We start from the raw sequence: 15,779 nt of genomic DNA, 5'->3' as shown, positions 1-15,779 counted from the left end.
GGTTATCCCCTGTCCCACCCTTTGCAGGAAAAAACCAGGGTGTTGTTCCCCGCCCCCAATACACACACACACGCACGCGCACGCGCGCACACGGGGAGAAACACACACACACACACACACACACACACACACACACACACACACAATCTTCACAATCCTTCCAAGAGAAAACCTGGAGTCTGTGTATGTTGGGTGGGTGTGTGGGGAAATACAGTTGTTTAGGAGAACCCAATCTTGCCTTCAGGCTGGGAGCGTCAGCCAGTGGAAGGAGGGTCCCCAGCAAGGCTACTCTGGGAACTTCTGCTCCGCGGCCCCGGGGAGGGCTGAGGGAAGGCATGCACACCCTCACCAGTTTAGGAACAGCCTAATTAATGCCTAATTTGCTCAGATCCTCCCCCCTCCCCCCCGCCAGGTGGACCTGAAAGCCAAGGAGGGAGAGGAAGGCCTCTCTCCCAGGCTCTCGGACCGGGGGGGGCAGTTCCCGCAGCCGGGCACAGCCCCCATATCCCTCCCCACCACCGCGCCAGCCGCCCCCTCCCCACCCCGGACTCGGGGGAATCAGGTGTCCGCCCAGGGACCCAGTCTTCACGGGTCGCAGACACTCCGTCCAGCGACAGACAATGGAAAACTTGGACCCGGGGCCCTGCGCCCCCATGGAAACGAGATGGTGCCGCCCCCTGGGACAATGAGCGTGGAGAGGGCAGGGGGCATCAGACACCCCCAGAGAAGCAGCCCGCCCGGTGACCCAGCAGAGCCCGGAGCGGCGCCGCGGGTGAGCAGGTGACACCAGGCCGGAGCGCTCCCGCAGGTGGCCGGCGGCCGCGGCTCAGGCAAGGGCCGGGCGGATGGCCCGGGGTGGAGGCGAAGCACCGCAGCGAGGTCCGTGCGCGGCCGCGACCGCGGCCACCGCAGCCGCGCCCCCGGCGTCCTACCTTCATGTCGCTGATGATGGTCTGGAAGAGGCCTCCGAGCGCGCTGCATTCCTTCTCAATCACAGCCTCCATTTTCCCGGCGCCGGCAGGGAGAGGACACACACTCGGGGCCGCCTGGACCGTGCGCGGGGCCGGGGCTCGCTCACCCGCGAGCAATTCCACTCTCCGAGCGACCCACCTCCGACTCACAGCCTCTTCTGCAAAGGGGACGAAGTGCCCAAGATCGGCTGTCCTCTGCCCCAAATACTAACAATAATTTTAAAAGCCAAACTGCTCTGCAGGGTGATTCGCCTACATGCAGTGCTCGGCTCCTGGCCTTAAAAATGCCCGGAGAAGACTGACAATCAGGCCACCACTGGTGCCCACGACAGAAACAGCAAAGCCCATCTTGAAGCAGAGAAAATCGCCCGCTGACCTGGGGCCAGCGCCATTTAAAAATGCAGGATTTTCTAATTTAATAATATTTTTGAAATTAAAAAAAAAAATCGCCCAACAGCAGAACGCGTCTGCTCGCGGCGTCCCGATCTGTTGCTCGCAGCCGCGGCCGCCGCCTCCTTTTCACTCCTGCGCGCCCGGCCCCGGCGCTCGCTCTGGCGCGGCTCCCGGGGACGTTCGGAGGGGCGCACGCGCGCTCGCGGCCGTGCGTCCGCCGCGGGGGCGCGGGGAGGGCGCGCGCTCGCGGCCGTGCGTCCGCCGCACGCGGGCGGGGCTAGGAGCGCGTGCCCGGGAGGCGCATGGAGCGCACGCAGCCGAGGCGAACCCGCGGGCGGTGCGGCGAGGATTCCACCCCCGCGGGAGCCGCCTGCTCCTCGGAGCACGCACCGAGCACCCCCTCCTGCCCTGGCAGCGGGTCGCCGCGCGGAGAGGGCGTGTCAGCGCGCCGCTGGTCGAGCGCCCACCCCACAATGGCTGCGAGCGCCGGGAACCGAGGGTGCACCGCCGCTCCCCGCGGCCTTGCCGGGTGGCACGCCTAGCGCAGTGCCCAGCATATTATAGTGAGCGCTCAGTAGGGCGGGAAAACTGCTGCTGCTGCTGCTGCTACTGCTACTGCTGCAGCCTTTTGAGAAAAAAAGCCCTTTCTGTGATACTAGGACTGCAACGTCAGTCACGACTGCAGACAGCATTCCTAATTTGTAATTAATTTGTAATTAACAAATATGTAATTAAGGAGAGTTTGGGGGCGTATCCTATGGCTAGATGCCCAGTTCAATAAAAGTTGCAGGATGCTGGGAAAGTGGATCGATTTGCCATTGCAAAATAAATGGCCCTGAGCTATTGTATACTGTCTTTGATTTCGGGATATCGTTGACTGCCTGTGACTTGGATGGGGTTTTTTGTTGTTTAGGGGGGTGTGTGTTTCCCAGGCCCACTGGGGGCATTGGGTGTTGGTGTCACTGCAGAGAGCCCTGTTGGTACGTTTAACCTGGAAAGAGCGTAAATGTTCCTGAGCTGATTTGGAGGCTGGTGGTTCATTCTCATAGCTCCACCGCCTAACTGCACAGAGCCGGAGCCCTCATTTAGATTGCCACCAAAGAGGCAAAGAAGAAGGGAATCAAATGAGTGACTTTTAAAGACCTTTAAACGCAAGCACCTAGCTCTTGACTAATCCCCTGACCTGTGAGCTGATCATGTGAAGCACAAAGCACAAGAGAAAAATACTGGGGAGGAGACCAAAAAAAAAAAAAAAAAAAAAAAAAAGCAAAATGCTGTAGACTTGTGTCAGACTCACTCACTAATAGGTAAAGTTCTGGCTTTAAAAACTGCATGAATCAAGAAAATGCTTGCTGGACATACTACAGCTACAGGAGGTAATTTTACCCTCGGCCACTCTGCCCAACTCTTAATTGCAACCCGTCTCCACCTCTCTCCCAAAAATCGTAAGGAGGAGCGTTACTTCTGGAATTAACCAATCTCTTGGAAAACCGTGCTGGATCCTGTCCCCAAGATTATGCGGGTGTGTAAGTCACATTTTCACCTTGCCAATAATAGTGTTTGACATACAGTTTGCTCTCAGTCATTATCATTGTGATTTTTAATACTATTGGTATTATAGTGATCAGGTCACTGTTTATAGAGCCTGATTGTACTGGGTTCAAACTCCAGTTTACAACCTACTAACTAATTTTATGACATTGGGCCAAACTAATTGGACCTCGCTTTCCTCATCTGTAAGTGGGGATAAAGATTTCATAGGGCTGTAGTGACTTTCACTTGCACTAACATATGTAAAGCATTCAAAACAGTTCCTGGCATATGGTAAGTAAGCACTCAATAAATCTTATAGATGTAGCTTATTCGTAATACCCAGCCACTATTCATAATAGACAAGATGTGGGAACAACCTAAATGCCCATAATGGATGAATGGATGAAGAAAACATGGTATATACAGACGATGGGATATTATTCAGCCTCAAAGGAAATCCTGCAGTACATAACAACATGGATACAACTTGAGGACTTTGTGATAAGGGAAATAAACCAACTACAGGATAAATACTGCATGATCCCACTTATATTCCACTAGCTAAAATACTCAAATTTGTAGAATGGCTGCCAGGCACGGGAGTTGGGGGAAGGCGGTAATGGGGAGTTGCTAGCCAATGGACACAAAGTGTCAATTACACAGGATGAAGTAAGTCTAGTGAATGAGGGGTTTTGAACAAAAAAGGGACATCATATTGACACCCCTACATCACATTCTTTCCCCAGATTTAAGCATCCCTCGAACTCTCTTCTCCCTTCAAAATGCCCAGCACTGGCTAGGCAGACATCAAGATCTGACTAACATGCAATTCCTCCCAGGAGTGTTTGCCTTTTTTTTTTTTTTTTTCCCTTAAATAGCTCCTAGGAGGAGGAACCCAGAGGAATGAAGCTTTACTAAAGGAATTTCAAGTCGTGTGATCTCGGAAAGGAGAGATTGAGAAGCAGGAAGCCTTCTCAAAGCCACTCCCATCACCCTCCTTGACCTGGGAGAGGGTTGTTCAGGATAACCTCCACCACCTCAGAGCTCTGAGACTTCTGGCAGGTTGTTTGATCTCTGGAGACAGCCTGTTTCCTTGCAGGTTCCTGATTCGTGGCCTGTTTCCAGGGTTAAAGTAGATATCAAATGCCTCCCCCGTAGTAGTCTACCCAAAGGACTTCCCTTCCCTCTCAGAAGTGATTCTCAGCCCCATATATACCAGGAGCTCTGCCTGGTCCCCAGACTTGGCAATTGGAATCCCCTGGGGAATTTTAAAACACCTGTGCCTGAGTTCCATGACCAGGGAGCCTGATTTAATTCATCTGGGTCATGGCCTGAGCATCAGGACTTTTTAAAACTCCTCAAACGATTCTAATGTGCAGCAAATTTGAGAACTTTGATCCAAGGAATTTTGAAAGAAGCCACTCATGTTTGGGTCCTACCCCTAAACAATTAAAGTAGAGTCTCTGGGAACCGGGCTCCAGATTTTTTTGAACGTATTTTACACATTTCATTCCATCCCCATATAAGAACATAGAGTCATATGTATGTGTGTACATATGTGTGCATGCATATTTTGTCATTATTTGCTTTACACAAAGAGAATCACATCACAGTGGCTTTTCTGCATCTTGTTATTAACTCTTCCTCTTGGGGGGTCTGGGTGGCTCAGTCAGTGAAATGTCTGCCTTCAGCTCAGGTCACGATCCCTGGGGCCTGGGATTGACCCCTGCATCGGGCTCCTCACTCAACAGGGAGCCTGCTTCTCCCTCTCCCTCTGCCCCTTCTCCTTGCTCAGGTTCACTCACTCTGTCAAATAAATAAATAAAATCTTTTTTAAAATAAAATATTTTTTTAAAAAACACTTCCTGTTAACACTTCTTACCATCAACAAATCCTGGGGCACCTGGGTGACTCAGTCAGTTAAGCATCTGACTCTTGGTTTCAGCTCAGGTCATGATCTCACAGTCATGGGATCAAGTCCCGCATCAGGCTCCACGCTCAGCACAGAGTCTGCTTTGTCTCTCCCTCTGGTTCCATGCCCACTTGCCCTCCATCTCGCTCTCAAATAGGTAAATAAATAAAATCTTTTTTTTTTTTAAATCCTATAGAAATATCTCCAGGTCGTCCTTCTGGCTCGACAAGATGGCCACAACCGGCTGCACCGGCGAGTGCTCCCTCCGCCGCTCCAGCTCCAGCCCCCGCCCGGACCACCGCCGTGGCCCCAGCTTCTGTCCCAGCCCCGGCCCCAGCCCCAGCCTCAGCGCAAGCGCCCGCTCAGCCTCCAGCGCCGGTCCCAGCTCCAGCGCCGGCTCCAGCCTCATCCTCAGACTCAGTGACTGCAGCGGCTACGACTGCGGCTCCGGGCCAGACCCCGGCCTCAACGCCGGCCTCAGCGCAGACTCCGGCGCAGTCGCTGCCGGGGCCTGCCCTCCCAGGCCCCTTCCCCGGCGGCCGTGTGGTCCGGCTGCATCCGGTCATTTTGGCCTCCATCGTGGACAGCTACGAGCGACGCAACGAGGGCGCTGCCCGAGTTATCAGGACCCTGCTGGGAACCGTTGACAAGCATTCAGTGGAGGTGACTAACTGCTTTTCAGTGCCGCACAACGAGTCAGAAGATGAGGCGGCTGTTGACATGGAATTTGCTAAGAACATGTATGAATTACACAAGAAAGTCTCTCCAAATGAGCTTATCCTGGGCTGGTATGCTACAGGCCATGGCATCACAGAGCACTCTGTGCTGATCCATGAGTACTACAGCCGGGAAGCCCCCAACCCCATTCACCTCACTGTGGACACGAGCCTCCAGAATGGCCGCATGAGCATCAAGGCCTATGTCAGCACTTTAATGGGTGTCCCTGGGAGAACCATGGGGGTGATGTTCACACCTCTCACAGTGAAATATGCATATTATGACACCCAGCGCATTGGAGTTGACCTGATCATGAAGACCTGCTTTAGCCCCAACCGGGTGATTGGACTCTCAAGTGACTTGCAGCAAGTAGGAGGGGCATCAGCTCGCATCCAGGAGGCCCTGAGCACAGTGTTGCAGTATGCAGAGGATGTGCTGTCCGGAAAGGTGTCAGCGGACAATACCGTGGGCCGCTTCTTGATGAGTCTGGTTAACCAAGTACCCAAGATAGTTCCTGCTGACTTTGAGACCATGCTCAACAGCAACACCAATGACCTGCTGATGGTGACCTACCTGGCCAATCTCACGCAGTCACAGATTGCCCTCAGTGAGAAACTTGTAAACCTGTGAATGGGCCCCACGCAGCACTCCTGCCAGTCTGGGCCACCCTAGGACTCAGAGTGGAGTGAAGTAGAATGGTTTTCTTGTGGTTTGAGTCACACCAAGTCAGTCAAGTGCTTGTGACTCTAAATAAATGTAGCCTACCTTTTATAAAAAAAAAAAAAAAAAAAAAAAAAAAACTCCAGGTCAATTAATATTATTCCAATACATTTTTTTCATTTAATTTTTTTTTACTTTGCTATAATCTCAGATGTACAGAAACAAGCAAGAAGAGTGCAGAGACTTCCACGTTCACCCTGCAGTAGCTCTCCCGAATGTTAACCCATTACGGTATTTCCTATGTGTCTCCGTGTGCTTTGGGGGTCCCTCATGAGATTCCAGTGCGTGTCCAGGTTGCGAGGCGAGGCCTCAGGGATGCCATGAAACTCCAGGCAATTGTCTGTGACGCTTCTGACTTGCAAAGGATCCTTGCACAGGGCAGCTGTGCAAGGTGATGAAGAGGGTAGGCTCAGAGTCAAGCTGCCCAGGTATGAAATCTGACTTCTTTGCTTCCCAGCTTTTCATGCCTCAGTTTCTTCATCTATAAAATAGATAATGGAAGTGCAGACTCCCAAGGGTTTGTGAGGCCTAAAGGGGATGTACTCACACAGTGAATACTCAGTCAAGGTTAGCTATTAACATGTACTGATCATCACCATGGCTCATCTGTGAGATAAAATTGGTTTGAGCTCCCCCTCATGACCTAGGAGCAGAATTTTTATGAGTCCCTACCCCCTCCATCCCTTGGAAAAATTGGGGAGTTGTCAGTAGATGAAAGTGTCTCAAATTTACAAATTGGAGGCCTTTTTGAAAATGAAACCAGCAAGAATCAACAAATACTATCTGTTGCGGTGATTCACTGTAAGAGTTGTTTTTTATGTGTTGGTGGATGGTGACCTGTGGTGCGCCCAAGGATAATAGAAACTTGGTGTACAGAATGTGTCACTGAGGCAGGAAACTAATGAAAGAAGGTCTACCCTCATGAACTGATTGGTAGCCAGGCCAAAGTAAGGCTGGAATGGCGGGGTCATAAGCCCATCCTGTCTGGGGGGAAGGGGGCCAGGCAGCATACCTGTGTGAAGCAGGCCAACTGTAAGTTCGTAAGAGGAGCAGGGGGAGCTCGTGCTCTAGCCCCAGGCCAAGCCAGAAGGTGTGCCCTTAATTGCCGCACATTCCACTCCTTCCAGAGGGGCTGAAACTTAACATCTTGATGTGAAGTTTTCTAAGATCTAAATATTTTTAAACTTCCCAGTTTTTAAAGTCTCCTCTGCAGGCCGGTTTGTAGCATCTGACCATGGCAATCCCATAGAGAGGCTGGTTCATAGGGAAGATGTAAAAGAGGGGGGAAAGTATAAGAGACTGTTCAAGGAAGAGGGATCCTATCTAATGGTTCTAAGTCACCAGGAAGGTGTGCCTGCCCTGTACTGGGGTAGGGACGGTTCGGTCCATTCCTGAGACATTTCTTGATCATCTACTCTGTGTTGAGCCACACTTCTCCCAGGAGCATCTGATTTCCTTCTCCTTGTTTATATTGTCCCAGGATGCCTGCTGACTCCTAATTTGGCAAAATTAGTTACCTTGATATTGAATAACCTTGATATTGAGAACGGGGCTTGCAGAGGAGCACACATCCCCGTTGCAAATTATAGAACAAGACTGTCCAGGATCTGATCTCTTCCTCTTCGCAAGCTTAGCTTTTTCTGTTTCATACAATCACAATGAGAAAAAGGGGAGTTTTGTAAGTAAGATACAAGTTCTGCTTAGAATAGCAGCAAAAAGAGTGAAAAGCATATTAGAACCCCTTACTTTTAACATACCACATGAAGCAATTGAAAAACACCTAGTTATATATAATTTAATCAGAGACAACTGTATTTATCAAAAAATGGAAAATACTGGAGCAGCTGGGTGGCTCAGTGGGTTGAGCCTCTGCTCAGGTCATGGTCTCAGGGTCCTGGGATCGAGCCCCACATCGAGCCCCACATCGGGCTCTCTGCTCAGAGGGGAGACTGCTTCCCCCTCTCTCTCTGCCTGCTGCTCTGCCTACCTCTGATCTCTCTCTGTCAAATAAATAAGATCTTTTAAAAAAATGGAAAATACCATACATTCTGCAAAACCCAACATTTCCCTATGTAAACATTTTACTGTGTGTTTTTTTTAAGCATATTCACAGAGCTGTGTGAACATCAACACAACAAATTTTATAACATTTTCATCAAAGCAACCCCTTCCCATTAGTATTTACCTCTACCTCTCCTACCCCAGCCCTTGACATCTACTGATCAACTCTTTGCCTCTGGGGATTTGCCTATTTTGGACATTTCATGTAAATGAAATCATACATTGGCCTTTCTCATCTGGCCTCTTTCACTTAGTGTGATGTTTACAAGGTTCATCCACGTCGTAGCACATTTCTGTTCGTCCTTCTTTTTTATGGCTGAATAACCCATTGTAGACATAGACCACATTTTGTTTATCCATTCTTCCGCTGATGAACATTTGAATTGTTTCCTCTTCGACTACTATGGATAAAGGTGCTATAAACATTCATGTGTGAGTTTTTGTGTGGACATGCATTTTCAGTTCTCTTGGGTATATATTTATAGTGGAATTGCTGGGTCATATGGAATATCTATTTGCAAACTTTTGGGGGAATTGTTAGACCATTTTCCAATAAATGGTTTCTTAGTCCATATAATCTCATTAGGTTTTTCACAACATGAAGTAGCTCTAATGTCAGTCTATTCAGAACAGTGACACCGTCTAACTACATCAAGAGATTTGGCAGCTGTCTCATCCGCAGCTAGTCGCTGAGTGTATGGTAAACCCCTCCATTACCGGCATTGCACCCATAGCAAACTGTTTATGGATTCTTCCAGTAGCATGATTTTATAAATTTTAAAATTTATTTTAGAACAAGTCTCTTGTTTCGATGTTTCTAGCACTGAGACTCCCAGGTAAACAAAATTCTACTATAATACTATAATTAATATTCTGTCTATATCTCTCTCGTAAATCTGACTAGCAGGGGTCTATCACTGAGAGTCCATTAACTCACTGACAAGGCCAAGTTCTGCACCTACAAACCTGCTTTCTGGTTTCTTTGGACAGCAGAGTATATAAAATGGCCCGGGAATTAGGCAATTAGGGAATTGGGGAATTAGGGGCAAGAAACTAAACACCAGCCACTTAACATCGATAGTCTTTGCTATGCCCGCTTTGCACATTTAAGTGATGGAGGTGGCTCGGGGCTTCCTCTCTCCAGCAACCCCGCAAACACGCCTATAATTTCAGGAGGTTTTGCCAGCGCAGATGCAAGTTTCCTTCTCTTGTGTCTTGGGCTTTTCTTTAAATTAACAGTAAGCACAGGGGCATAGGAGACCTGTCTGTAATGTGCTAAGGTAGATTTGACATGAGTTTGGAGTCATAGAGATTAAAGTTCAAATGCTATGTTTCCATATTATAGCTGTGTCCATCAGCAAATTACTTGGCCTGCCCATGCCATTCATAAAATGCAAAATAGTCTCTTTCTTTCTACTTTTTTTTTTAAGATTTTATTTATTTATTTGACAGAGAGAGACACAGTGAGCGGGATCACAAGCAAGGGGAGTGGGAGGGGAGAAAGAGGCCCCTTGCCCAGCAGGGAGCCCAATGTGGGGCTCAATCCCAGGACCCTGGGATCATGACCGGAGCAGAAGGCAGATGCTTAACAACTGAGCCACCCAGGTGCCTAAAAACGCAAAATACTCTTACTTCTAAATCTTGAAGATTAGAGACAATGATGTGGTTCCTGAGCCTAAGCTGTAACAGGCACTCAAGAGTGTGTGTGTGTGTGTGTGTGTGTGTGTGCGCGCGCGCGCGCGTGTGCAAACGTGCAGGTGGTTCTCAACCAGACTGCTGGCATTCTCTCTTTAGATTTTCAATATGGAAGGCTTTGTTTGGGGTAACAGGGGTGAATTTAGGCCACTGAGCCAGGAGACATTTAATCAATTGTTTCAAAGCAGTTCTGCCTTGTTTACTTTTAATAATGGGTTTGTTTGCTTTTAATAATAAGACCCAGACCCAGCCCTTCTATTTTCTGAAGCCGGGCAGTAAATGGATGCTTGGGAACCGGCACTCAGCAGCAATCTCCGCAGCCACAAGTGGCCAGGGGCCCCAGGCAGCAAGTGAGAACAGGTTGTGCGTGGGGAAACATTCATTTGCAGAGGGTAATGATATTTACCTGTGATCCTATCCGGCAGCTTCAAAAGTGGTGGCCAGAATTACCCAACTAATGAGCACAACACCCCCTGGCCTTCTGGCCCCAAGGCAAGAATGATGTTACGTAATATCTCCCCAGTGATGCCCATCAGGAGACAGAGGGAGAAAAAAGAACTTGCCCACCCGAGCTTTCACTAGCTGTGGAACCTCTGGGGAGTCAGAGATCCTTCTGGGGCCTTACTTCCCTCTGTAAAATGAGACAGAGGGTTGGTACCTTCCAGGTGATGTTACAAGTGTCCTTCATGTGATGATGGCTGACCTTCAGACCTGATTTCAGGCTCACTCTCGATCTTCGTTGACTTTACATATATATAGGCACGTCTGTCTGTCTTCTGGGGTACATGTATGTTCGGAAACAGCTGGAAAAAGATAGGGAAGAGATAAATGCTGTTTCTTCCAGGTGGTGACCCAGAGAGGCATTCCCAGTGAAAGAACAAAGTCACTTCCCAGGGGATGCTTGATTGCCTAAGGCATGCCTCCCCATCCCCCCCGACCCCGCCCCGCCACTACCTTGGATTCTTGGACTCTCCCTACCACTTTGTCACTAGACAAAGCAGAAAGAAGCACTATCCATTAGCATGTCCCAGCTGCGACTGGGGCACTTCTTTCCCCACAAAAAACTTGTTTATATTTATTTTACTCTAAACCTATTTTAACCTAAATATATTGAAGAAGGAGAGGCCTACCCACCTCACTCTTCCGATAGACATGTATTTTCTGGAACAAATTCAAACCCAATCATCAGATGAAAATAGATTTCCACGAAGCTGTTCCCCATAATTTCAATTTTTCTGATAGGGAGCTTACGACATCAAATGGCAACCATTCTCTTGTTGGTCATAGTTATTTATTTGAAACAATATCTTTATCCTGAGTTGGATCCTTTTCCCCCATTGAAGGGAATTTTCTTAAGGACCTATAATCAAGGCACCGTCTTTCCTTCAACACCATATCTCAGAGGAGAAATGTAAATGGCTACACAATTTACATAACTGTTAGCCACTGCGTCTCAGTAACTTACTATTATAAGAAATTACATATATTATCCAAACTATATTCTCAACATATTTGTATATTCTATTCTATAATGTAATTTTTGCTTTAGTTTAATATATATTGTAATATATAAAAATAATTTGAAAACTGGATTAATTTAGCAAAAGCGATTCTCTCAGGGGACTCATTCATGAAAATGGAAAGATCTTTAGTCAAGTAATTTCCCCCCCGGGGGGCCTTTAAGTAGCAATCTCCCCATTTTGATTCAATCTGTAGCAATCTCACTTAGCTGCATTACTGGACCACCTCATTGCGTAAAGGAAGATAAACCGTATTGGTGACCATTTGGCTCTCTGTTTTTGTTTTTGTTTTTTGTTTTTTTCCCCACTTGCTACTAATTCATTTGGCCATTAATCGGGCTCCCCCAACCCCAGGCCACTTGATCTGTTTGCAGGATAAGCAGGGAGGGAGGGCCATTTCTCCAGCTAGGATGGCTTTCTAGAAGCACGATACAGAGGGGCATTGGAGTTACAACAAATGATTAATTGAATAACTCACTCAGAAATGATGTACCGCTTTAGAGACCTAATAGCTGATTGAGTAAGACCTTAAGTAGTAACCTAAGAACAATTCTTGGGGGGAAAACTTTTTTTTTTTAAGATTCCCGTTAATGGATTTCTACAAATGCTGGATGTATGATAGACAATAACATTTCCATAATTTTGATAATATGCATTTACATTTGCATAACTCTACACAGTTTATGAAGTTGGGGCGCCTAGGTGGCTCAGTGGGTTAACGCCTCTGCCTTCGGCTCAGGTCATGATCCCAGGGTCCTGGGATTGAGCCCCTCATCGGGCTCTCTGCTCAGCGGGGAGCCTGCTTCCTCCTCTCTCTCTGCCTGCCTCTCTGCCTGCCTCTCTGCCTATTTGTGATCTCTGTCTGTCAAATAAATTAAAAAAAAAAAAAAAGAAGGGGTGGGAGGAGGTGGCAGAGATGGGGGGAGCAGAGGGAGAGCAGGGCGAGGCGGATGGTGGGGAAAAGGGGGTCGGGATGGCCCTGAAAGTCCTCAGCTGGACTCCTATCCCCCAGAGGCAGCACACTTGGAACTGTTGACTCCCCAAAGGCACCGGGCTAGGAAGTGGCGGAAGTGGCGGAAGTGGCACCAGGACCCAGGACTCTAATTTGAAATCTCTTTTAACTGCACCATCGCCTGAGCATCACAGCTGAAACCACCTATTTGGACATTTGTCACTCAGGAGAGAAGGGCACACTGCCTTCTAAGTATCTGGACATTGGGGACCCAGGGGTCCAAGCAAGATTGTGACCGACAAAAATCATCTAAGTCCTAGGATGCATGACCACATTATTTTCAGATATCTTAAAGGAATGGGTTCCTTTCTGCAGGGCCTTCATGGAATTTACTGCAAGGGGACCACACAACCTCATGAACCCCCAAGCCCACGAGAGATTAAATATACAAGCAGTGGCTGGATCACGTTAAAAAATAAAAACTTTGTAATAAAAGATACCAGAAGTTATATGTTAATGAAAATAAATAAATAAATAAATAAAATAAAAACTTTGAGCCACAACCTGCCCAAGAAATACATCCTTTATCTACCTTTCTCAATAAACAACCCAGGTAGCCTGCCTGCCCTGAATCAGATTCGCAAGGAGCCAGATTGCCCTCTCTAGCGGCAATCCAGGAAGCGAAACAATAATTCTATAAAAATCAGCTCCCAAGGTCCAGAATTTGATTGATAACTGATACCTTCCCTGTTTTTTTGTTCCCTTGCTTCCAACTTGGGACCAATCAGAGAGAACGACATATGTCCTCCTACCCAGTAGGATCTCCTGCTTCTAGTTAGCCCGTCTCCCAATTTCCAACAGCGTCCAATCAGGGCACACGGAAAGCCGGAGTTCCTTCCACAATGAAGCTCCCAGACTCTTTTGCTGAAAGGCAAGTGACTGTGGCCGGCCGACTTTCTTGCGATTGCATATAAATAGCCTTTGCTTTTCTCATTTGGTGGGTCTTCGTTGATTGGCCCGGTATAAATCAGAGATGCAACACGGCTCATTCTTACACATGCCCCTCCCTTCAAATATTTGTAGCTGTTATTTTGGTTGATATGGGTCCTAGTCCCAACCCTGCCACTGACTGCACATCCAAGATCACAGATTTGTTCTTCTTGCTGAGTGGTTCTAACACACAGAGCTCTGCCCTTCTCCTACCTACTTCTCGGAGTCATTACCTGCTCAAGGCCAGCGGTCTGGGCCCCTCTGGCCTGAAGTTATAAAAACAACAGTGACCCTCACAACAAAACACCCCGAATGGCAGGGGCTGTTCTGAGTTCTTCGTGTGTATGATCTCATGTAAGCTCCGGCTGACCCGACCAGGTGGACACTAGTTGCATCCCTTTTCTGCAATTGGGGAAACTGAGGTATGGCGGGGTTGAGTCATTTGTTCAAGGTCACGAAGCTGGCGTGATCTTGACAGGACTCCAACACAGGCAGTTCCCCTCCAGAACCTGGACTCCTCACTGCTCCGGGTCCACCCCTGCCACATCAGAGGTATGTGGGCAGAGCCCATGGCTGCCTGTGCCCCACGGAATTCCCAGCACCTCCCTCAACGGTTAGTACATAGTCCATGCCCAGCAGGTATTTATGGAATGAATGAATGAATGAATGGCTTCTATCTCATCTGTTCGGGCCTAGCGAGACACTTCATACACATTGGAAGTTAATACTATTCAGTGTCCCTGACTGTGTTCAACTTTCTCCCTCATCATTGTTAACAACCAGAAACAAAGGCTTAACTTTACACAAATTGTAGTTCGTTTGCCCTGTCCCCACCAGACTTTGGTTTGTATTTACCCCATGTCCAGTCCTGTCTTTTGTTATATTTCGATGCCCTGTTGGATGAAAAGGACCATTTGTCCTGATAGTTGCTAGAAAAAAAAAGAGAGAGAGAGAGAGAGAGATCATTTGCTTCTTTCCCACCCAGATTTATACCCCAAATTCGTTCCTCTCTCCCTCCAGGTGCGCTGGTTTTACTCCCCAATTAGTGGCTGTGTCCTGAACACATCCAAAGAGCCATCACCTGTGGGTCCCCTCACCCTCTCTTGAGAGCTCCCCCACTTCTCCTTGACACCATTTACAGGAGGCGGTGCCAAGTTTACGGACTCTGTGAACCCAGTTCGCACACACTGAATGCTGTGGGATCCTGTTCGCGGCTGGCAGCTTTTTTTGGGTTGTTCATTTCCCCTGCTTGGCACGAATGGCTTTTTCAGGCCTCTCCAGGGATGTGGACTATTTTGCATTTGTAAGCCACCTTTATGGAAAAGGGCCTGCAGGTTTGAGGGGCCCCGTGACCACTTACTCAGAGACGTGTCAAGGCCTCCTTCATCGGAAAGTGGAAATGCATGGTAAGTGTGACATTGTGAATGTCCTTGTGGCACTAGATGGTCATGCAGGACTCCAGCGTGGCTGAGATCATGTCGGAGAAATGGAATTGTACTGATGCAAAGGATTGCTCTGCAAGCTTTTTAAAGTAGGGTGGGGGGGATGAAAAAGGAAGTGACATTGTGTGGGGGCAGGCTAAGAGAAAAGGAAGTTTTCAGCCTAAAGTCTAGAAGATTTTGCCCTTCCAAAGCAGGGCAGGGGATCTAACCAAATCTCAGGTAATAGTCTTACTACGCTTCCATCCTGATCGTCAGGATGGCAGACGGAGAGAAGTTTCTGAGCTAATTTGGGCCCCTTTTCTGTGCCAAGCTCTTTCCCTGTTTAATTCTCACACGATTGCTATGAGAAAGTTGCTGTGGCCTTACTGTGTACTTGGGGAAAGTGACGCTCAGGGAAATGACATGGTGTGGCCAGTGTCACACTGCTAAGTGACGGAGTTACTAATCAAATTCAAGGTTGCTAGGTGCCAAAGCCAGGTTTCCCCCCCCGTGCCACCCACATGCTGTCAGTGACAGGCAAACAAATCAGGGACAAATAAGGACCGGTTGCATTTCCTTCGTCTAGTAGGCGTTGCTCTTTTTGTGATTTTGAAGATTCTCCTGGCTGCGTCCCTTTGGTGTCTAGTGGTGACACTCCTTTCAAACACCAAGGAACAGTGCATTCTCTTGTAGGAAACTGAATTCTCTACCACAAGCTTGGTGGGGAAGGGTGCCCCGGAAGACAGGGTTGACAGTGGGCACAAGACAGGGAAAGTCCCCTGTGGGGAGGAAGAAAAGCAGTAGGAGGAACTGGCCAGAGACTTGAGTCACCGTGGGTGCTGAACCACGAAAGACCTGAGGAGGACCTGGTGTGTGTTTGTTTCCATGACTCCC

General features: G+C 48.3%; 1 protein-coding gene and 1 pseudogene across 5 annotated transcripts in view; one reads left to right on the top strand and one right to left on the bottom strand.

The window, feature by feature from the left end:
• Window positions 1-1,416, bottom strand: part of LOC111146777 (MTSS1, I-BAR domain containing) — a 155,775-nt gene extending 154,359 nt beyond the window's left edge. For all 4 annotated transcript variants that reach the window (XM_022502454.1, XM_022502456.1, XM_022502455.1 and 1 more), the window contains exon 1: window positions 933-1,416. In XM_022502454.1, coding sequence (XP_022358162.1) covers window positions 933-1,004 — 72 coding nt within the window. In that variant the 5' untranslated portion in view covers window positions 1,005-1,416. The remainder of the gene's footprint in view (window positions 1-932) is intronic.
• LOC111146772 lies at window positions 1,228-6,301 on the top strand (annotated as a pseudogene). The gene is made up of 3 exons (XR_002640559.1): window positions 1,228-1,290; window positions 1,471-2,032; window positions 5,087-6,301. The product of XR_002640559.1 is annotated as a eukaryotic translation initiation factor 3 subunit F pseudogene (transcript).
• Window positions 6,302-15,779: the final 9,478 nt, after the last annotated feature.

The sequence above is a fragment of the Enhydra lutris genome, unplaced genomic scaffold (assembly GCF_002288905.1).
Source record: "Enhydra lutris kenyoni isolate GAN:26980312 unplaced genomic scaffold, ASM228890v2 scaffoldscaffold14, whole genome shotgun sequence".
NCBI classification, from domain to species: Eukaryota; Metazoa; Chordata; class Mammalia; order Carnivora; family Mustelidae; genus Enhydra; species Enhydra lutris.
The sequence above is the reverse complement of the archived record's forward strand: the minus strand, read 5'-3'. Positions and strand labels throughout refer to the sequence as shown.